General features: G+C 59.2%; 1 protein-coding gene across 1 annotated transcript; it reads left to right on the forward strand.

Annotated features, from left to right (window-relative positions):
* The first annotated feature begins 217 nt into the window (after positions 1–217).
* Positions 218–21403, forward strand: JAK3 (Janus kinase 3). The gene is made up of 23 exons (XM_063289708.1): positions 218–428; positions 2195–2318; positions 3389–3500; positions 3942–4087; positions 4549–4840; positions 5296–5418; positions 5994–6151; positions 6441–6552; positions 6857–7043; positions 7481–7605; positions 8453–8605; positions 9714–9798; positions 9910–10043; positions 10682–10820; positions 12323–12474; positions 12951–13101; positions 13443–13570; positions 15107–15296; positions 15701–15825; positions 18196–18368; positions 18612–18729; positions 20797–20907; positions 21287–21403. The coding sequence occupies exons 1-23, from the start codon at positions 224–226 to the stop codon at positions 21401–21403; spliced, it is 3360 nt and encodes a 1119-aa protein (XP_063145778.1). The 5' UTR covers positions 218–223.
* Positions 21404–21832: the final 429 nt, after the last annotated feature.

Consider the following 21832-nt stretch of genomic DNA (forward strand, 5'->3'; position numbering starts at 1 on the left):
GCACCTAGGAATACAAAGTCTTTCACTGCTTCTACATTTTCTCCCTCTATTTGCCAGTTATCAATCAAGCTGGTTGCCATAATCTTGGGTTTTTTTGCATGCGCGAAATTTTCCAACCGTTCCAACCAGCCCCGAAGCTTGGGGACTCCCCCTTATCTCTCTCACTGCAACCACCAAAAACGAATCGCGGTTCAAATCTTCTGCTTTCCCACAGGTCTGAGCCATGCTTCCCATCAGCAGAGAAAGCCCCTTAATGGGGGATCAAACCCACGGCCACCTCCCCACCAGGCTTTCGGGGGTCCTCCAGGTTCACCTTTACCACCATCCAAGCTCTCCTCGGATGGCCCCCGACGCTGCTGGCACCTTGAACTTCACCCCTGGGGAATACACCGCCGAAGAAGTGTGTGTGGCAGCTGCCAAGGCATCTGGTAAGCGGACCGTCTCCTCCTCTCTCTCTCTCTCATGTGCCCACACATGCCTTCTGCTGAGCTGGAAGATCGATGTTTCAACCCTGATCAGCGTCTCGTTCAAAACCACAGAGGGGTTTCCAGCTCTCGAGAGCAGTTTTTGAACTGCCACTGATGAAAAGGAGGATGCTGAATAAAATACTGCCAGCCACAGCTGTCCGTGGCTGCTTATGGCTTTGCCCCTGCTCCTTGGCCTCCATGTCCTGCCCAGGCAGATGGACAGCGGGGAGGTCAGCACCAGGGCCCAAATCCCTTCCGTGGCTCCCTGAGAGCAAAGTGCCCTCTCCTGAGCGGTTTTCCTCTGTTCCTCGTTGCCACTCTCCCGTGGAGGTGGCACAGTTGCAACAAAGGGCAAACCCACCACATTTGAAAAGAAAAGACATAATATCAGTAAATACGACTTCAGGGGTGGTGTTGATACCCAGGTGATGCTAATTACGTTGGTGGCCCCAGAGCCTGCCAAACCCTCTTTCAGGATAGGAACGCCATACAACTCGCCCCGGGATGTTTCTATACTTGGGGGGAATTAATAAATTACAAGTTAGGAGTTGTTTTCTCAGGACGATGGTTCAGAATGAAACCTGCTTAGCCGGAAAGATAAAGATAAATAAAAGACCTCCTTTCCTTTCTTGGGGCTGCATTCAACGGTAACAATGTGGTGGCCTCCTGCAGACAGTCCCAGCCACCCCTGGGGCTTGGCATCGCTCATCGCCTCTGCCGCTTGGACATCTGGAAGGGCCACCCCACGCGGGGCTCACGCACCAACAGCTTTTCTTTCCAACTGTTAAGGGTTTGGCATTGCCAGCCTTCCTTATTAAAACCAGGCTAGTCTTTATATGTTGTATTCCGATGTTACCTTTTAGCGTTGGCTGGCTGGGCAATTCTAGGAGTCGAAGTCCACACATCTTGAAGTTGCTGAAGCTGCTGATCTAAGAGATTGCTGTTCTCTTCAGTATAAAACCAAGAGGGATATCCCCACCTTGAAAGGGGACTCAGCGCTCCTTTTGTTACGTGTGTTCATCAGCTGCAAATAGTTAATGAATTGTTTGTGGCTGATTACAGGCAGTCCTCAAATTACGACCACAATTGGGAACGGAACTTCCATTGTAAGTCAAGTCATAGTGGTCATAAGTTGAGTCACCATGTGACTGGACCCGATTTAATTACCTTTTTAAAAGTGAATCCAGCTTTCCAATGGGTGTTTTTGGCTGGAAAACAGCAAAAAACATTGCAAAATGTGATTCCATGACTGCGGGACGCTGCGACCGGCCGTAAATGCAAGGTGGTTGCCAAGCGCCTGCAAGGGGGTAGTGCGACTTTTGCAATCCTCAGAAGTGCATAAAGCACCCTTTCGAAGGCTGTTGTAACTTTGAACCATCATTAAACAAACAAACGAAGTCGAGGACTACCGATAAAGGGTTTTTTTAAATACTGGTCCACGCGGTGGCCCATGCAGTGTTAACATCTGGATCGACAAAAAGTTGCAGGAGGAGGCGGCGATGCTCCACAGGAATGCTGGCCTTGGCTCCCAACAGCCTCTCTGGGGGCAGGAGAGCAATTTTCTCAGCTCTCCTGATATGCAAAGGAGCTCCACCGGCATTGCTGGGGGTGGGGGTGAAAGGCGTGCGTTTTCTATCCCACTCTGAGAAACTCCAAAGCCCCTTGCGAGGGAGCAGAACTTTGCAGCCGAATAAGCGCAACTGAACTGTCCTTCTGGTTTCCGGCAGGGATCCTTCCGGCCTGCCACACCCTCTTCGCCCTGGCTGCAGAGGACCTCTCATGCTGGTTTGCCCCCAGCCACGTCTTCCTGGTGGACGAGGGGTTCAGCCAAGTGGTGCTTTATAGGATCAGGTACTGGGAAGGGTCCCAAGCAACATTTCTGGTCCTGGGGCGGGCAGCAGGGAAGGGTTGGACTGGCACCACTGGGAGATGGGTTCAGGGCCCCCCTCAGCCTTGGAAACACACTTTGGGGTGACTTGGGGCCAGTCACTCTTTCTAAGCCCAGCCTACCTCGCAAGGTGGTTGTGAGATAGCATTTGACTCTTTGCAGACCTTGAGGAAAAACAGGAGAAGGAAAGGAGGGGAAGGAGGGAGGGAGGGAGGGAGGGAGGCATCTGTTCCTTGCTGAATTTCCATGCAAGATCCTTGATAAATACTTGAGGGGTAGATCCCCGAGAGATTAGTGGAAGCCACTTCCATGCCATCACCCCCAAAGAGAACAAGGAGGTGGTCCCAGGTGGTCAGTCCTGTTAGGACCTGAGGAGGAGACCACGCGCAGGTCCCGGGGCTGGAAGTTGGGTGGAGAACTTGAAAAAACTCCCGGAAAAGGGCCATGGCAGTCCATGCCAAGAGAACCACATTAGAAACTAAGCTGGTACAGCAGAGACTGGGGTCCCCAAACAGGCGGGCACCACCAGGGCACCAAATCCCAGGTGCCCCAACTCTAACCCGAAAGCTCGAGAAAAGCCTGGATCTGAGATGGGCACGGAGGCTCCGACTTTGGTGCTGCCCAGGCAGATCTGCTGCTCTGCTCACGGGTGTGTGTGTGTGTGTGTGTGTGTGTGTGTGTGTGCTGCGCCAACCCAGCCGCAGAGCCAGTTCCGGACAAGGGTGGGAAGTCCAGGCAGCTGGGATTGGCGGTCGCACACGGGGAGGCCCCTTGTGCCAGCCCTGCCAATCGAGGCAGGCTGAATTGGGTCCCATTGGGCAGGGGAGCCGGGGGGGGGATGCCAGTGGGGCCACGGCTCCTGAGCAGCGGGTTCGCTGCTCAGGAGCCGTGGCCCCACTGGCATCCCCCCCCCCCCGGCTCTTTGCACTGGGAGAGGAGGGGATGGGCTGCCTTTTCTTCTCCCCCCCCCCCCACTTTTTCCTCCTTTTCGTGGGTTGGTCGGTGGGTTGGCTTAAGTCTTTATCCGACCCAGGTTCTTCTTCTCCGACTGGTTTGGACCCAGGAAATCCCACCGCCTTGGGCTGATGAATGAGCAAGCCAGCCCCATCCTCGACTACCCCACCGTGGATTACCTCTTTGCCCAGGTGAGTGGCACCGCCCTTCTTGGCGAGTGGCCCTTCCTTGCAGCCTCTGCCCCAGCCCAGCCCTGCCCCGCCCCAGACTGCCCTGAGCAGTGACACGATGACTGAGAGGCCCGTGGGGCCGGGGGCCCTCCCTCTTCTCCGGGCCAGACAAGGTCCCTGGAACTGGGGCAAAGGCCGGGGGTATCCGCTTGATGGAGAACCTTTCCGGCTGTGTTTCCTGGACCTGAGTGAAGCGCTGCCAAAGCAGATCGACCCACCAGAGGGGAGTGGCCCCTCCCCAGGTGCTGCTCCGGGCTGGCCTCCGGTCAGGATCCATGGGGGGTGTGGGGGGCGGTGCGGGGGGCGAGCAGCCAGGGATCCCCAAAGGCAAAGGAAAGGGGGTGGGGGCCAGAAGGGGCTGCAGCTGGGCCAGAGCCCACCCTGCCCGGCACATCCCCCCAGTCCCGCAGCGACTTCCTCGGGCGACGGATGGCCGTGCCCCTGACGCTGGAGACCCAGGAGGCCTGCCTGGGCCTGGCCGTGCTGGACCTGCTCTGGATCGCCAAGGAGCGGAAGCAGAGCCCGGGGGACCTGTCCCGGGCCCTCAGGTGAGAGGCAGGGCCTGGAAAAGCGGGGGCCACAGGAGGCTAGCCGTGGAGCCGGAGCCCCCCAGGGTGCCCTCAGTGACCCCGTTCCCAAAAAGGGTTGGAGGCCCACCTGCCCTGTTCACTGGCCACAGCATGAAGGGTGCCAGGGCCTCTGCCTGCTGCTATGTCTGGAGCCTGGCAGACCCGTCGGCCTCCCTTGTGATGTGCAGAGCTTCCTCACTGCCAGGCAAGGCGCTGGTCCTTCTGGCTGGCAGTTGCCGCCTTTCACGCCAGGAAAGAAGCTGGGCTAAGCCTGCCAGGTGGGGTGGCAGCATGCAAGATGCCCACTGTGGGGCCAAGCATGAGGCGGTTCCAAGAGGATGCCCCATCTCCTCGGGGGCTGAGCTTCAGGTGTAGGAAGAGCCAAGGCACATGGTTCTGCTGCCTGGTGCAAATCCCGGTGAGTCGCTCCTCCTCCACAGCTACAAGTCGTGCCTGCCAGAGGAGCTGCGGTGCCAACTTCGGGCACAAAACTTTGTCACCCGGAAGCGCGTCCGGCGCCAGTTTGCCCGCTCCCTGCGCCAGGTCAGCCGCCTCCCAGCCGAAGTCAGCTTCCTTAAGCTGAAGTACCTCATTGAGCTGGAGGGCCTGGGGGTGGTCCCTGCGGAGGAGGCCTTCCTGGCCTGGTTCCCTGGACAGACAGCCGCTGAGGGCGCACGGTGGATCTGGGTCTCGGCAGAGAAGGGAATCCTGTGGAGCCGCAGCCGGGCCGAGGTGAGCGGGTACTGGGGAAGCACTCCCGTTGAGGGAGGCAGAGCCCAGCGTGGCAGCACGACTGCCCTGCCTCACATGGGCCCAGAGCCCCAATGCCCATCCGGGGCCGTGTCACTGTGGGGCTCCAAGGGGCCCTCTTTCACCCCAGCAAGCACTTGGGCACTGGCTTCACCCTCGCCCCAGGGCAAGGAAGAAGGCCAGGCCGCTTGGACCCGCTCCTGTCGCATCTAGGGGAAGGGGAAGGGTGCATGTCTGACCACTCTTGAGGCAGGGAGTTCCCAGGTCCCCTCAGGGCAACATCTCCCCACGGGAGCGCTTTCCTCCCCGCAGTCTGGGAAGATCCCGCGTCCAGGGCAGAGTGGTTCATCCCGGGCGGGCGGCAGTGGAGCAAGACAGTTGGCTGCAGCCTTTTGGCCTGTCCCCGCAAGGCCAGCCTCCTTCCCCCCCCCCCACAGGCCCCCCACCCTTTCTGTGACTTCTGCGAGATGGCTGACATCACCATCAAGCAGGCCACCCACGACGGGCTCCCCATCGAGAACCGCATCATCACCATCACTAAGACCGACTGCCGGGCCCTGGTAGGTCCAGCGGCGCCGGATTACCCCCCGCCCCATGGTTTTGGGGTCTGCTGCCCCCAGGTGTTGTCTTGCAACATGTGTGTGCACACGTGTGCATGGGTGCCGGCAGGGGGAGGGATTGCCTTGCAAAGCCTCTAGCTGTCAAGAGTGGTGGGTCCCTGCAGCCAAGGCAGCTCTTCGGTGCTCACCCAGTGCCCCGCCCTTAAAGGCAATGCGGGAAGCGCCAGGCACCCAGATGCCATGAGGGCCATGTCCAAGCGGCATGTCCTGAGAAGCTGCACTGGCTTTCAGGCCCATCTCAAGGACCTCCCTGGTGTGGGGAGACACAGGCTCAACCAACCCCACCTTCTCGGCTGGGAAAGCTCCCAGAAGGGTTTGGGCCGGGTATTCTCTCTCTCAGCCCGGCCTACCTCACAGGGTTGTTGTGGGAAGAAATAGGTGGTGTCCTTCAATGCAAGTGGACACCAAGGAAAATCCGAGGAGGCCTCACAGAGGGCAGAGGGCGCCGAGCACCCCGGGAAGAGCAGCTTCTCGCCCATCCCCCCTTCCCCTGAACCCGACTGACCCCCACACAGGAGGCGGAGTTCCCCCACCTGAGGGCGGCCCTGTCTTTCGTCTCCCTGCTGGACGGCTATTACCGGCTGCTGGTCGACTCCCAGCATTATTTCTGCAAGGAGGTGGCTCCCCCGAGGCTGCTAGAGGACCGGGAGGCCCAATGCCACGGCCCCATCACGTGAGCAAACCCCCTCCCAAAAGGCTCAGCCCTCAGCCCCGCCCAGAGTCGCAGCGGCCGGCTTGCTGGGAGGGAGCCTGAGCCTGCGGGGGGAGAAGCAGGAGCCGCCTCGAAGGGCTGCGGGTGCGGGGGCTGCGGGCAGTACGATTTGCGGCACCGATTTGTAGTCAGAAGGCGCCCCCGCCCACACCCTGGCACTGCCAGGGCCTCCCTTCTCCGGTGGGTCAGTGGCTCCAAGCCTGGGCAGTGCCAGAGGGCAAATGCCCTCAAGGCTGCCCTCTGCTTCCAGGTCGGAATTTGCAGCAAACAAGCTGAAAACGCTCGGCTCTGGCCGGGGAGCCTACCTCCTTCGACGCAGCCTGGTCGATTTCAACAGCTACCTGCTCACCGTCTGCCTAGAGGTGAGATCCTGTTCCTGCTGCAATCCGCCTGGATCCCTCAAGGGGGCGTGGAGGAGGGATTCCCACAGCAGCCCTCCAGCAGTTTGACGGGATAAGCCAAGAGCAACGGCCGGCCCCAACGGATGCAAACGTCAGAAGCTCCTGCTCCGGCTCACGGTGGATTCTGGAAAGTAATCTGGGCATGCAAAGCAGGATGGGTATCCCAGGGGATCTGTGCTGTGGGCATCCTGGCCTTCGGAGAGGGAGTTTGGAAGAGGGCAGGAATAACCTCCTCTGTCTCGCCCCACCCCCAATCTTCCTCCAGATGCAAATGAGAACGGAGCCCAAAAGCCTGCTGATCCAGAGGAATGATGATGGGACCTTCTCTCCCGCCGGCATCCCCAAGAAATTCTACAGCCTCCAGGAGCTGCTGGGGCTGTACCGGCGCTCCAGCCTCCAGGCTGAAGGGGCGGCCATCCAGCTGGGCACACACTGCCCACCACAGCCTAAAGGTATACTGGGAACAGACCAGGGAGCTGAGGATGGTTTTCCAACCACCTGCCCTGGAAAACGCAGCTGGCCGGCTGGCTGGGAAAGGAGAGAGCAGCGACCCAGGAACACAGGCCGGAATCCATGCTTCTGTTCCTGCTGCCTCCCCAGGATTCAACCCCCCAGTCCTCAGAAACAGAAAGAAAAGGTGGGGAGGGCAGAGCTGGTGAGGAAGAGGCAAGTCCTTGCCCTCATCCAGACAGAAGCTCGGACAGGGAAGTAGAGCCCCCAGCATCTAGGGCTCTCTATCTTTGAGCGCCCGTTTCTCAATGAACATGTCTGTCCCAGCCAGCGAGTCCTCCGGACCTTCAAACGATCCAGTGGGAGATGTGGATTGAGAGGGGTGCCCTGGGGGGGCTGCCTTTCCCCCCCCTTCCCTCTCCCCTCCTTCCTTCCCTAGAGAAATCCAACCTGCTGATTGTACGAGGGGGCAGCCGCCACCAGCTCCCCACATCTCCCTCTGTCCTGCGCCGGGCTGTCAACCAGATCATGTTCCACAAAATCCAGGCCAAGGACCTGGTGCAGGTAAAGGCGAGAGGGGCAGGGCTGGGGATACCCATGGCTCTGTTTTCAGCTGCCCACCAGCAAAAAGTGCCATCTTGAGGGCCTTCTCCATGCCAGGCCCACAGGCACCTCGCCACCCCCGTTGTCCCTATCTTCTTTCTGTGGCCCCCAAATCCACTGGTCCAACATTTGGCACCCACCAGTTGTCAGTAAGTGAAAAGCAGACAAGCCATCGCCACTCCCCAGCTTATATTCAAGGTAGACTGCTCTAAATATGGAGGTTTCAGGTTTTATGGCTAACGAAGCTCTCCAGTTGCCTCTTCGTAAGATACCAAGAAGTCTGGCACAATATCTGGTTTCCAGCTGTGGACAGCCAGTTGCCTCAGCCCTAGAATCCTACAAGAAAGGTTGGAAGGGAACTGGGAGATGATCTAGTCCAACCCCCTGCTTGGTGCCAGAATCTACCGCAAACCTGACTGACAACCTCTGTTTAAACACCTCAGCAAAGGACAGTCCAGCTTCTCTAGAGGCAGCCTGTTCCATTGTTGAACAGCTCTTACCATTAGAAGAAAATTCCTGATGTTGACCTAAAATCTACTCCCTTGTAATTTCAACCCCTTCTTTCTTATTCTTATTATTGAGGAGTTTCCATGTCCAGTCTGGGATGTGGCTCAAAATGATGCTCTCCTGTGTCATAGCTGGGCCCTTTCCACCTCACGATGAGACCCGTGGTGGGCCTCTCCTGCCCCAGTCCCCTGGTCCTGGGGGACTCCCTTGGCATCACCGGGCAGTGGGGAGAAGCATGGTTTCACTGGCCAAGAGCCTGGCTGAGCTCTCCTGGGCTTTCCGGCCCCCTCTTTCCCCCCAGGGTGAAAACGTGGGCCAGGGGACCTTCACCAGGATCTACCGGGGCTTCAAGCAGGACACCCAGAAGGAGGCAGGCGATGGGGACCCCAGGGAGGTGCCGGCCACCGAGGTGATACTGAAAGTCCTGGACAGCAGCCACGGCCACCTGGCCGAGGTGAGGCACGGGCAGGGCAGCCTGCTGGCTTCTGGGTTGTGGACTGCATCGCCCAGGGGCCAAAGCCGAGAGCTGTGGCTAATGCGAGGGTTCCAGCAGTTATTGAGAGGCACGTGCAGAGGGCCCCAGCCCCGACTTCATTGTGGCACTCTGGACCCCGCTTCCCTGGGAGTGCGAGCTTTGTGTCTGCAGGGGCCCCAAACCAAGGGCTGCTCCCTTGCGCCCTTCAAAGCCTGGGGCAGGAGATCTGCTGGTCCAACCCGGGCAGGGAGCGATGGGCTGTAGGTGAGGGAAGGGCTCTCCCACAGAGCAGTGCCCTGCCCTAAAGGTCAAGCAAGGTCCTGGTCCTCAGTGCTCCGAAGGAAGGGGAGCCTGGGCGGTTGCCAGCCCTGGGCCTTCGCTCCGCTCCACCTGGCCCCACCTTCTCTGCCCCTGCCGGGTGTCGGACCTCTGCTGCCTCCCACAGGCCAGGACAGCCTGCCCCTGGGACCCCCTTCCCCCCCGCCTCAAAAGGGGCTCCCCAGGAGCTGCCACGAGATATTCATTTGTGCACAACAGAACAGGAGAATGATCAGCACGCTGGGCCGTTTAACCCAACAGTGTTGGCTTCAACTACGTGCATATCTTCATATATTAAACTGAACTAACCTTGCAGGGGTATGTTAAATGCCACCTTTGTGCCGGCTCACTTGTTTTGGGGCGCAGCAGTGCTGGATGTGCCCAGCAGGTGGCGCTCTTGCTATTTGCAGGCCTGTGAAATAGCCCGCTTTTCAGCCAGGGACGGGGGGCGGGGGGGCCGCGGGGGCCGCAGCTTCATTTTTCGGTGCCTTGACCCCACCACCCACAAAGTTATAAAAATATGAAAAATCCAGTCGATCTGACCGAATTTACTATTTACATCACTAATGTAATAAATTAATCAAATGCAGTTTATATGATGATTCCTCCTTATAATCCTCACAATTTGGTGACAACTCGGGAACCCACCCCTTGGGGTCTCTGCATGTGCGCTCAGAAGGGGAAGGGGATACAGGCTGAAGAGGAGCCAGCCCTCCCCCCCCCCCCCCCCCCGATGCCGACTGTGTCTTCTGGTTGATCTCCCGCCCAGGCATTCCTCGAGGCGGCCAGCCTAATCGGCCAGCTGACCCACAAGCACCTGGTCCTGCTGCACGGCATCTGTGTGGGGGCAGAAAGTGAGTCCGCTTGCACGGCCCAGCTGGGCTGGCTGGGGATTGTGGGCGTTGTAGTCCAGCATGGGGGCAGGGGTGACTCTTCCCAGCCCACCGAGCCTCCCTCCCCGGCAGGCATCATGGTGCAGGAACACGTGCATCTCGGGGCCCTGGACACCTACCTGCAGCGGAAGCAGCGCTCCGGCCCACCGTCGCCCAGGTGGAAGCTGCAGGTGGCCAAGCAGGTGGCCTACGCCCTCAACTTCCTGGTAGGTCTGCGGGAGCCCACCCCGCCCCGCCCCCCAAGACCCCGCGGGCCATTCTGGCTTTCCTCCCCCAGGAAAGCGGAGGCGCTGGGGGATCCCACCACCCTCAGGCTCCAGACTTGTGGCTGCGGGCCCTCAGTGACCTCCCCCGGCCCCCCAACCGAGCCAGGGTGCGAAAGTGCACTTCGGCGGCGGCTGTTCTGCATAAGGGCCCTCCGTCGGGCTGGAGGGGGGCCTAAGAGCCTAGCGAAACCTCCTCCCACCCAGTGCAGGGGGGTTGCCTGCGGTCATCTTGTCTGAGCACTGCTGAGGGGTGACTCCCTGTAACAACCTCAATCAGTGTAGGGGGCTCTCTTGCACCTTCCTGGGTGCCCCCCCCCTGCTGCCTGCTTCTCTCTGGGAAGAAGGCAAGCAGAGGGCAGAAGCTTCAGCCCTCTGCTGCTCCGATCCCTGTCAAGGTCTGCTTGCGGGATACACTGCCTCTGGACAGGGAGGTTCCACCAACCATCCAAAAGAAACCTGACCCGATGCTGAAGCCCCACCACTCCCAGGGAGGCAGCCTGGGACTGGGAGGTGGACAGGCCCGACCTTTGTGGCAGGGGGACATGGACACCAGTCTCCCTCTTCTCCCCCCACCACAGGAGGACCGGAAGATTCCTCACGGCAACGTGTCTGCCAGGAAGGTGCTCCTGGCCCGGGAGGGCGACGAGACGGCTGGACACCCTCCGTTTATCAAGCTCAGCGACCCAGGACTCAGCACTGCGGCCCTTTCGAAAGAGGGTGAGTGGCCAGGCAATCCTTTCTGGGTTGAGAGGGGGTTGCCATCGTCCTCCCAAAACTGCCATTGCCTGGGCCCAAAATGGCAAGGAAGGCCCCAGAACAAGGCAGCAAAAGGGAGGAGGAGGTGTCTCTCGAGGCCCGCCGGACGGCTTCACTTCTCTCCCCAGGGCCCCAGCCTAGCTGGTCCTCCATGCCCCTGGCTTGCCTTCCAGGACACCTGGCATGACCCTTGACCCCAGGGATGTTTGGCACACGCACCCTCCAGCTCTTGCAGAAAATCCAGGAGGAATTATTTCAGTATTCTTGCAGCTGCAAAGGGAAAAGAAGGGAAGCGCTGGGGAGTTTCCCGGAGATCTTCTAGTCCAACCCCTTGCCGTTTGTCTGCCGCAAGGGGCTGCTGACAAACTTGTGATATCAAGGACACAAACCCTGTGTTACACATACTTAGTCTGCAAACAGGGTGAAAAGACTCCTGTGTAGTAAGCAAAGCCTAAGCCAGAGGCTTCCTGTCAGGCCGTGCCTTGATGCCGGGCTCCACAGGAACATTTCGGGTCTCAGGGCTGTGTAGGAAACACCATTTAAAAAAAGAAAGAAAGAAAGAAAGAAAGTGTGTTGGTTGCTGTGAAGGCCTGTGGGCAGGAGGGGGAGCATTCAGGCAAAGCCCTGGGGCTGCGTACAGACTATTTCAACGTCAGGGTATTCTCTAGGGGAGGGCCAGGTTTGTCTCTGGTGACCGAAGCCCAGAAGGAGCCTGGGAGCACCTTTTCCAACTTTTCATTTCACTAAAAGGCAGAAGCTCTTATTTTAATGAAGTCTGCGAGGGAGAAAAGAAAAATCAAGACTCCTGATTTTTTGCTGAGAACTTAATAGCCTAATGATGTCATTAAAACACCCATGGCAAAAAGTTAAGATCAGCTGGCCCCCCAAACTGTGTCAAGGACCCCCTGCAGCACTGACTCTCACCCTGCAAGAGCACCCTCGCGCACCCCAAGGGGCTTTTCCCCTCCACCTGCCAAGGGCTACACCTGCTGCTGCTTTTCCACCCCCTGCCCCCGACTCTGTCCTGGTGCAAGGCTGCAGATCCAGCCACGGAGGACCCCCACCCTCTTTGCTCTGCCATGATTTCCTTGGGACACCGCCCATATGTACATGCACACAGTTTTCCCCTTCCTGTCATGAGTACTGATGGCGAGCAGGAGGGGGCCCCTATCCAGGAGGGAAAACGCATGCCTAGTACTGAGGAGTTAAGCAGCCATTCCAAGAGACACAGATCAGACCCGCCCTGACTTTGGGGTTTATTTGTCTGGGTTTTTCCCACGCTTCTTCAGTTTGTTAGGATTTTCTGTCTTATGTAGCAGTAATAAACACTAGAGACCTACTCCTCGTCTCAGCGTGGTTCCTGGCTGTTAGGACACTTCCTCCACCTTGGCACAACTCCTGCCTGCCCCATCAAGCCACGAGGGCTGCTCACCCCTCTCTCTTCCCCCTTGGCTTCATCTCAGGGTTAATGGACCGAATTCCCTGGGTGGCACCCGAATGCTTGGAGGACCCCAAGAAGCTGGCAGTGGAGTCTGACCGGTGGGGTTTTGGCGCTACCTTGTGGGAGATCTTCAACGGCGGACACGTTCCTGTCTGTGGGATGGAGCCCCACGCGGTGAGCTTTCCAGGCAGCCCTGAAGGGCTGGGAAGTGGGGGAGGTGACCTTGCCACCTTGACTACACCCGCCCCTCCTGGCTCAGGGCTGCAACCCGTCCAGTTTCCCGTCCTAAGCAGATTAGCCAGTTGATGGCAACTTTTGCCCATTTCTCCTGAACACAAGCCTACCTATGCCACCGTTCAGCACAGACTTATTCCTGTCTGTTCTGGGGGCCCATTTTTAACTCTCAGCTGAACTGAAATATCCCCCAGGGGCTCCTCCCAGCAAATGTCCCAGAGCAAAGAAGCTGATAGTGGGTTTGGCTGCTCTTGCTGGTCCCGCTTTGTTCTGATCGAGAAATAAGAACGCTATGCAGGGTCAGCTGCCCTGCCCCTTTGTGAGTCTTTAACAGAAACTGGTGGGCAGAAGGGGCCATAGGAGCAACCTCTGGAGCCCAGCCAGCCCAGCCCCCACCTCCCCCCTCTGTTCTGCAGAAGGTCCGGTTCTACCAGGAGCACCGCCAGCTGCCCACCCTCAAGTGGATGGAGCTGGCAGGCCTGGTGGCCCAGTGCATGGACTACTGCCCCTGTCAGCGCCCCATCTTCCGCGCCATCATCCGCGACCTCAATGGCTTCATCACTTCCGGTAAGGCCCCTGGCAGCTGGATGCCAAGGAGGGGAGAGACAGAGCCTCACTGGACAAGGTTTGGGGCCACAGCCCTTCCTGGAAAGTGGCTCTAGAGGTAGACTGCCTCCAAGCATGGAAGCTCCATTCTGCTACCTCAGGCAATTGCCCCAGGAGAAGCTCTGTCTAACGACCATCTCCACAACTGGAGACCCTGCTTCAGCCCGCCTCCAAGATGTCACGTGGAGCAGAGCTCTCCCCCAACCCCCCTGCCCACCAAAGGAAGGTCCCAGAGCTGCTGCCCCACCACCATCCTTGGGGGGTCTGCAAGGTGGCCCTCTCTTCCCTCTCCTCCCTTCCAGATTACGAGCTCCTGACGGATCTCCCGCTGGCCAGCAGCAGCTCCGGGGGAGGCAGAGATGACTTCGCGTGCCAGGACCCCACCCTCTTTGAGGACCGGCACCTCAAATATATCTCAGTGCTAGGCAAAGTATGGGGGGGCTGGAGAACTGTTTGGGGGTGTCAGGGGGAGGGAAAGGAGCACAGGGAGCCTCCAGGCCACCCACTGCACAGTCACAGGCATTTTCGGGAGGAAGACGTTGCTCAGAGGCTCTTCAGGGGGTGGGGAAGAGGCCATCTGAGGTGGCATCCCCCTCCTGCAGACCTCTCCAAGGTGCCGTTTGACCAGAGGGCAACTAAAATCAAAGTACAAGCACTCCTTGACATATGATCATTCATTTAGCAACCATTCAAAGTTACGACGGCGCTGAAGAAAGTGACTTATGACTGGTCCTTGCACTTACAATCGTTGCAGCACCCCCTGTGGTCACATGATCAAAATTCAGGCGCTTGGTGACCAGCTCACACTTACGAGGGTTGCAGCATTCCCGGGTCACATGATCACCATTTGCCACCCGCCCAGCCGGCTTCTGATAAGCAAAGTCAATGTGGGAAGCTGGATTTGCTTAATCAGCATGGTGATTCACTTAACAAGGCCTCGCTTAGCAACAGAAATTCCAGTCCCAATTGTGGTGATAAGTCGAGGACTACTTGTAAAATAGTCCGAGCAACCGCTGGGCAGTGAAAAGAGGCGGAACCTGAGTGTCAAGTAAAGCAGCAATGGGGGAGGAAGGGCTTCGCATGGCCCCCCCAGGCCAAGACCGGGAGCAGCCGCATCTCTCCCTCCAGGAATCCCCTGGTGTCTCCCAGAATGGGAATCTTTGAATGAAGCCCCAAGAACCAGTGGGGGGGGGGGCAGCTGTGCCCCCTTTGCAGAGCAGCTGACTGGGGGGAGGGACCCCCCTGCCCTCTGCCCAGGCAGAGACCAGGAAGAGCAGCCGAGCCCTGTGGCTTGTTGGCAGAATGCTGGGAAAGCCTTTAGCCCAGGAGAGATCAGAAAAGTCACACACCAGGCATTTCTATAAAAATAATTTATTTACAGAAAGCAAAACAAAAGCAAAACATATTTAAAGGACTTAGCTCTCATTGAGAGCAAGCCTGGCTTGCTACATGCCGGCACAGAGAAAAAAGAGGAAGTAAAAACAAGTCCAGGCAGCTTCCTCCCCCCAGGCGATTGCCATCAAGCAGTGAAAGGAGACAATCAAATACGACCTCTTCACCTGGCCAAAATGATTAGGTACAATAGCAGTCTTAATCGTTAGTAGGAAAACATCAACACGGCTGAGGGGAGCCCCTCCCACCTCTAGGCTTCTCTGCCCCCTGGAAGAGCATCCCCCAGAGATCTGGAACCCCCCCCCCAGTGATATTCCAAAAGGCCTTCCTGGGCCTTGGGATCAGAGGGGGGAGTGCAGGGCCCTTTGGTTGTGGGCGATGGGTTTTTTTTAAGACAAACATTTCTGTACTCTGTAGTTCTTGCTTTTTGAACCGTGAGCCGCCCAGCGCAGTTGGGAGTTGGGCAGCCCCGAAATATTATAATAATAATAATAATAATAATAATAATAATAATAATAATAATAATAATAATAATAATCCTCCTCCTCTTCCTCCTCCACCACCACCACCACAGGGGAACTTTGGGAGCGTGGAGCTGTGCCGGTATGACCCCCTGGGGGACAGTACTGGGGAGCTGGTGGCGGTCAAGCGGCTGCAGCAGACCTCACCCAGGCAGCAGCAGGACTTCAAGCGGGAAATCGCCATCCTGCGCTCCCTGGCCCATGACTTCATCATTGCCTACCGTGGCGTGGCCTGCAGTCGAGGTGAGGGGGGGTGGCTGCGGCCCCCCTTGGCCCCTTCCCCCGCTTCTGTCCCCCTTGCTCGCTCGCTCGAGGGACCGGCGCCTTGGCATTCAGCTGGGGAGATCCACTGGGCCAAGCACCCTGTTCCCAGGGAGGTGTTAGAGGGGCACCGGGTGCCGGGCGAGGGGCAGAACAGACCCCAAGGGCCAAAGGGAGCCTCTTTGCAGGGGCCGGACAGCCAGGGGCTGGCAAGGGCCCCTGCCCACTTTGGGCAGCTTGGCCACCCTCCTCCGATCCCCGGATGCCCCTTGGATCTTTGCAGCCCCGCTACAATTCCCAGTTTGCCCGCCTCCCAAGATCGGCTCCTGAGGTGGGGTCCTTCCCCTCCCCACTGCTAATCCTGCCGTTGCTCTGCCCTGGCCCAGGTCGGAACAGTCTCCGGCTGGTTATGGAATACTTACCCAACGGCTGCCTGCGGAACTACCTGCAGAAGAACCAGGAGCGGCTGGACCTCAAGAAACTGTTGCTCTATGCCTGGCAGGTGTGCAAGGTGAGTTGCATTCACCTGTTGGTGCAAAGCCCCGCTCCAGCGAGGGCCGATCAGGCATGCTGTGGCCCCTCCCCAAAAGCCCCTTCTGAGAACAGAGGTGCAGCCCCGGCAGGCCTGGGTCACTTCCCCAACGGGTGGCACTCACGAGGACCCTCGCTGCTCAGGGATGGGGGGGGTCTGCTCCCTGGGTGTTTGTCAGCACCTCAGCCTCTCCCCTGCTGGGGAAGAGCCTCCCCGTGTCCCCGAGTCTCTTTAAGGGGGCAGATCTTGCCCTGGGAGGTTCTTCCTTGCACTGAAATAAAATCCAGGTACCTGCAACCTGGGCCTGTTCTTTCTGGTCCTGCTTTCGGTGGCCATGGAAAAGGGTTCCCGACCATCCTCCCCGCGGCTTCCCTTCTCGGACCTGGACCGGGCTACCTGCCTCTCCTCCATCTCCCTTCCCCTGAAGGCACATCCCCAGGCCCTTTGGCCCCTCCTCAGAGGGCCCCTCCTCAAGGCCCAAATCATCTTTGCCCCCCCACTCTGAACCTGCCCTGGCTGCCCACAGTCATACCACGGGGCCACGCGTGGTCTTAAATAAGTGTGGAGCAGAAGGGAAGGGCCGCCCACGTCTCGGGCAGCCCAGAACGCGTGGGCCTGCCAAGATCCATGGGGCACTGCGGGCCCCCGCTCTGCTTGTTCTCAGCGCTCCCACCCCGGCCCTCCGCTGACCCAGTGCTGCCAGGGAGTGCCAGGGGAGCCACCAGCCCCGCCACCAGCTCTGACCCGCCTCGCTGCAGCCCCATCCAAGCCCCCCTCGAGCTGCTTCCCAAGGAGCCTGCTGGGTGGGACGGCGACCAAAGCTTTGCTGAAATCTGGGGGAAGTCATATCCCCGGCATTCCCTTGTGTGCTTGAGGAGTCATCCTGTCAAAGAGGAGGCAGAATCGTGGCCTTGCCTTCAAGGTATTTGCAACGGTCCGCTTTGTGGCCTGCCCAGACACCTCTCCAGCTCCCTGGCCAGCCATTCTTGGGGTCCTCTGTTTCCTTTCTTGAGGAGGGGGACCACATTTGCCCTGGGGTGCCTCCGAGACAATTGGCAGCCTCCCTATGAAAATCCACAGCTTTCCAGGGTGTATTTCCCTGGCCAAGCCTGCTTTGTCTCTGGAGCCAGGTTTGTCTTCTGCTGAGGACCCTTCCGGAAATGGGGATTGCAGGATGTAGCTAGACCCCTGTGAGGACACCTGCCTTTGCTTCTCCTCGGTCTCCCCTGAATCGCTGTTTGGGGGCTCCCTTCTGGTCTTATGAGGGAGAGGGAGAAAGGACCTTCTGTGCATTTCCTCCCCTCCTCCTGCCTGGTCTACCCACCTCCGGGGCATGGCAGTGGGTGGAGAGGGTTCCCGTCATAGAATCGGAAGGGGCCCTTGGGACCCTCCAGTTCTGCATCCCAGAGAGATGGCTCTCCAGCCTTTCCTTGAATCCCTCCAGCCTTTCCTTGAATCCCACTCCTTTCTGGGGCCCCAGCAGCTTTCTCTTCCCAAGGCTAAAGATCCCCAGTTCCTGCAGCCTCTCTGTGGGAGACATTTCTAGTCCCTGGTCCTCCCCTTTGCCCCTCTCCGACCCTGTTCCGGCCTGTCTGAACCCCTCTCCAAATGTACTACCAAGAAATGGACGAAGGACTTGGGGGGGGGGGGAGTGGGCTCAGTCTGCCCAACAGAGAATAAAGTGGAATTATTCTTCTCTGTGCAAACCGGTTCTGTAGATGCAGCCTACAATTCCTTTTGCAGCCGCATCGCATTGCAGACTTGTATATCCTTTGCAATTATCTGCTGCTCCAAGAATGCTTTTAAAGTGATATTGCCAAGTTGCCACAGCAGGGGGCAGCACCAGGCCAACCTAGGTTTATCTGGGAAAGCTAAGCAGGGTCATACCTGGTTAGTCTGCGCACAGAGGCTACAGCGACAAACCAGAGCTGTAAGCAAGACAGGGAGGTAGTAAAACAACATCAGACCCCGGATGCTTCTGTCTTGCTCTCAAGAACACCTGGGGTCAACTCGCTGTTTATATCAAGCCAGGTATCCCCCATCCTCCACCTTCTTCTCTAAGAAATTTACGTTTGCTTGGCACTGCCAAGCCATTTGCTCAGACTCCTCAGGAGGAGGGGTCTCTTTAGCAGATAGTGAAAGGACTCCCCCTCCCCCCTTTCTACGGCTCCAGGACCTTTTGGACAGGGTCTGTATTCCAGCCCATCATTGACTGTTACCCCACAATCCTGCAAGGAAAGGGGTGCCAGGGGTCCCTCAGGAAGGTCCCCCTTCCCTGAGGCTGAGACAGGAGGATCCACGTGGATCCTGACAAGGATGCCCCTCAGTCACCCTCTGTTCCTTCTCCAGGGCATGGATTACCTTGGTTCTCGGCGCTACATCCACAGAGATCTGGCCACCCGGAACATCTTAGTGGAAAATGAAAACCGGGTCAAGATTGGTGACTTTGGCCTGGCCAAAATCCTGCCCCAGGGCAAGGAGTATTACGTGGTGCAGGAGCCCGGACAGAGCCCCATCTTCTGGTAGGAGGGGGGCAGGGGCCACAATGAGAGGGCCCCGGGTTTAGGGACAGTCTGGCTTTCCACCGGGCACCGAGCAAAGGGGCCGACTGGGAGGGGGTTGGAGAGCTGGGGGAGAGTGTGAAGAAGCAAAGCGGGGAGCAGACATCTCGGACAGGAGGTTGAAGAACCCACAGCCGAGCTGTCAGTGGGGAAGCGAGAGCGTGAGAGTCACAGGCTGGTCCACCGGCGCTCTTCCCTGGACAGGTACGCCCCCGAATCCCTGGCCGACAGCATCTTCTCTCAAGAGTCGGACGTCTGGAGCTTCGGCGTCGTCCTCTACGAGCTTGTCACCTACGGTAGTGCGAGCCACAGCCCTTCAGAGGTGAGCCCCCCCCAGGACTTATTTATGCGTATTAGGTGCTCCCCGAGTCAGGAAACCCCCAACTCCATAGGCTCGAGGCAACCCAAACTGCTGTGCTGCAGAAAGACCCACATGGAACCAAAATCAAACAGCTACCCCCAGGCAGCCCCGCCCCCAAATGCTCGTGGGACAGCCAGACGGAGCAGCTTCCCAAAGGCTGGATGGTCCAGGCCTTGGGAGGGGAGGGGCTCCCGGGGCAGGGCAGGCACCAAGGATGCGCGTGGGTGGCCCCCCCTTTAGCTCCCATGGGGGGCTCTTTGCAAGCCCTCCCTGCAAGGACACCCGGAGGGCCAGACCCAGGCAGGAGAGGTGGAATCGCAGGTCCCCAGGACCAATCTGTGGGGCAGCGCTTGAGCTGTATGCGAAGTGAACTGGCCAGAGTGGAGAGGCCGCACCACCAGGCTTTGGGGCTAAATCTGCCCCATCGGGGAGCAGACCAGCCTCCAGTCGCTTCAAGTGGACTGAAGCTTCGGAGTCGGATTCAGAGGCAGCCCCAAGGAGCGTGTGTTGCAGTAGTCCAGCTGCAAGGCAACGAGGCCATGAGTTGCTGCCGTCAGGGTTTCCGATCCGATCCAGAGATGTCCGCAGTTGGCCCACCAGCTGGGGCTGAGCAAGGAGTTCCCCGGCCGTGGCTGCCACCTCCTCCCGGTGCGTCAGCAGGAAGACCCCCAAATCACCCACCCGCACTCTGGAGGAGCCATGCCCCCTCCAGGCTCCCCCGCCTCTGGGACCACCACACAATCTCCAGCCGCAGGTGACCTCATGCAGATTCGCATCAAGTGGGGGGAAGAGCATGCCCTGCGCACACCATTTGGGAACCCCCCGGCCGGATCGCTCCTCCCCACATGCACCAACGGGAAGTGCCCCCCTGTCCCTCCCCAACTGCTGCTGAGCCACCTGAATACCACGGGCAAGGGGTCTATAGGGCGGGCACCCTCCCTCCTGGTGCCCACAGAGGGGACCCTGTTTCCACCCAACCAGGCCTGCGACCTGACAGAAAAGGGTCCAGAAGACCCGCTTCCCCAGGACCCCCTGCAGCTGAAGCCCTGCTGAGAAGAGGGGACGATGGACTGGCAGCTGCCCAAGAGGGCCTCTGCCTCCTGCACCCAGCCATCTGCATCAGCCGGGCGGGACATGGATCTGGCCCACCAATGCTGGATCCCACGCCCCAAAGGGCCCAGCCCACCGCCTCGACCTCCGTGAGCAAAAAGAAAGCCCGGTGGTCTCCCCAGAAGCCACCCGGTCACCCTCCCAGAGGCTGCCAAGTGGTGCCCAACTCTGAGCAAGCGCAAGGCTTTTGGCCCGCTGGCCCCTTCCGGGTCCCCCACGGACTGCCGCCAGCTGCCCTCTTGCCCCCAGTGCTCAGCCACACTGCAGGCCTAGGCGGTGCTTGGCTCCTGCACCCAAGCCCTGGCGTGATGGTGCGGGCCCTCGCCATCGCCCTGGGAGATGTGGCTGCAGCCCAGTGGGCGCCCTGGAGGTCAAGGTCAACCCACTTTGTTGGGGGCTCTTACCCAGTCCAAGGATAGAGGGGGCACCTGGGAAAGAGGAGAACGATTTTGCTCAGCTGGTTGCTGGTGGCCTTGAGGGGTGAGAAGAGGCAGAGGCTGCCCCCCCCACAGCCCTGTGAGTCGCCCAGAGGGCACAGGTGGTGAGGGAGCAGGATCTGGGCCACTCAGAGGGCAACAAATGGGCCATCTGACCGCATCTGCATCTTGTTGCTGGCAGCCTCTCCCTCAAGTGCACCCAGCTTGACCCTCAGAGCAGCCGGGCCTCCATCCCAACTGCCCACACATCCTGGATTGGGGCAGCTGAGGAAGCCCGGCCTGGCTGGCAGCTGCGGAGAAGCGGCCAAGTGACCCCTTTTGTGCCCCCCTGAAAGGCTGCACCTCGTCCCGTGGGCAGGGGCGGAGCTGCCCCGGTGGGCCAGTCAGCCTCTCTGTCTCCTGCTCAGGAGGGCGAACCCGTGTCCGCCAGCCGCATCCCAGCCCCCACGAGACTGTTTCCTCCCTCCTCTCGCCCCCCCAGGAGTTCCTCCGCATGATGGGTCACAGGAAACCTGCCCTGATTGTGTGCCGCCTCCTGGAGCTGCTGAAGGAGCAGAAACGCCTTCCACCTCCCACCGGCTGCCCCTCGGAGGTGAGTTGGGGGCCTTCCTCAGACTTCAGTGCAGAGCTTTTAGCTTAAGGGTGCGGTGTGTGTGTGTGTGGAGGAATTCAGGTGGCCCCCCATGGGCCTTCTCCCCACAGGAACTCTCTCGCTAGCCTTCTGCTCTGGCCACCAGACGCAGGGTCGTGCTACCTCGGCCCAGAGTGCCAACTAACAGTTCACTGAAGGTTGCAAAACCATGCCCGACATCACAGGCTTGGAGCTACGGCTGGCGGACTGCACCGTCCAGGGAGGGACCGCTTAGCCAGCTTAGCTATTTGTTTGGGGCACGCTTGGAGATAAAAAGCTGAGGTGCCATCCGGGAGGTATGGTGCCCCCAGCTGCCTTACAGCCCCTCTCCCCACTCCAGATTCTGGCCGTGATGCAGGCCTGTTGGTCCTTCCTGCCAAGCCAGCGGCCCCGATTCTGCACGCTGACCGCCCAGATCGAAGCCCTGCGGCACGGCCACTGCAAGGCCCAAGGCTAGAGGAGACGTGGCCGGACACCGACACCACAGGCCACCCTCCGTTTTGCGCTCCCCAAGGACGCCTCTTCCCCACGGACCTTGAGACCTGTGTGATTGCCTGGCTCCGCCAGGGCAGGGTCTCTGGGGGCTCTGCGACCAGCTGGCCCTGGACTGCTGGCCTTCCCCGGTCCCCCCAGCCCCATGGTCGCCTGAGCTCAGCGCCCTTCCTCTCTTCCTCGCCTTCCAGCAGCAACACGTAGGGAGAGAACACCCCTTGTTTTGCAGCAGCCACTTGCCTCTGCTGCAAATGGTCACCCACACAAGAGCCCTTGGGACCCAAACTCCTGCCCTTTAGCGCATGGGTTGGAAACACTGGGAAGTGCCCCCAGCCCCCCGGGCAGCATCCAGTGGCCAAGACCTGGTCTGGAGCGAGGACTGCCCCTCACAGCT

Source organism: Candoia aspera, chromosome 1 (genome assembly GCF_035149785.1).
Source record: "Candoia aspera isolate rCanAsp1 chromosome 1, rCanAsp1.hap2, whole genome shotgun sequence".
Classification (NCBI taxonomy): domain Eukaryota; kingdom Metazoa; phylum Chordata; class Lepidosauria; order Squamata; family Boidae; genus Candoia; species Candoia aspera.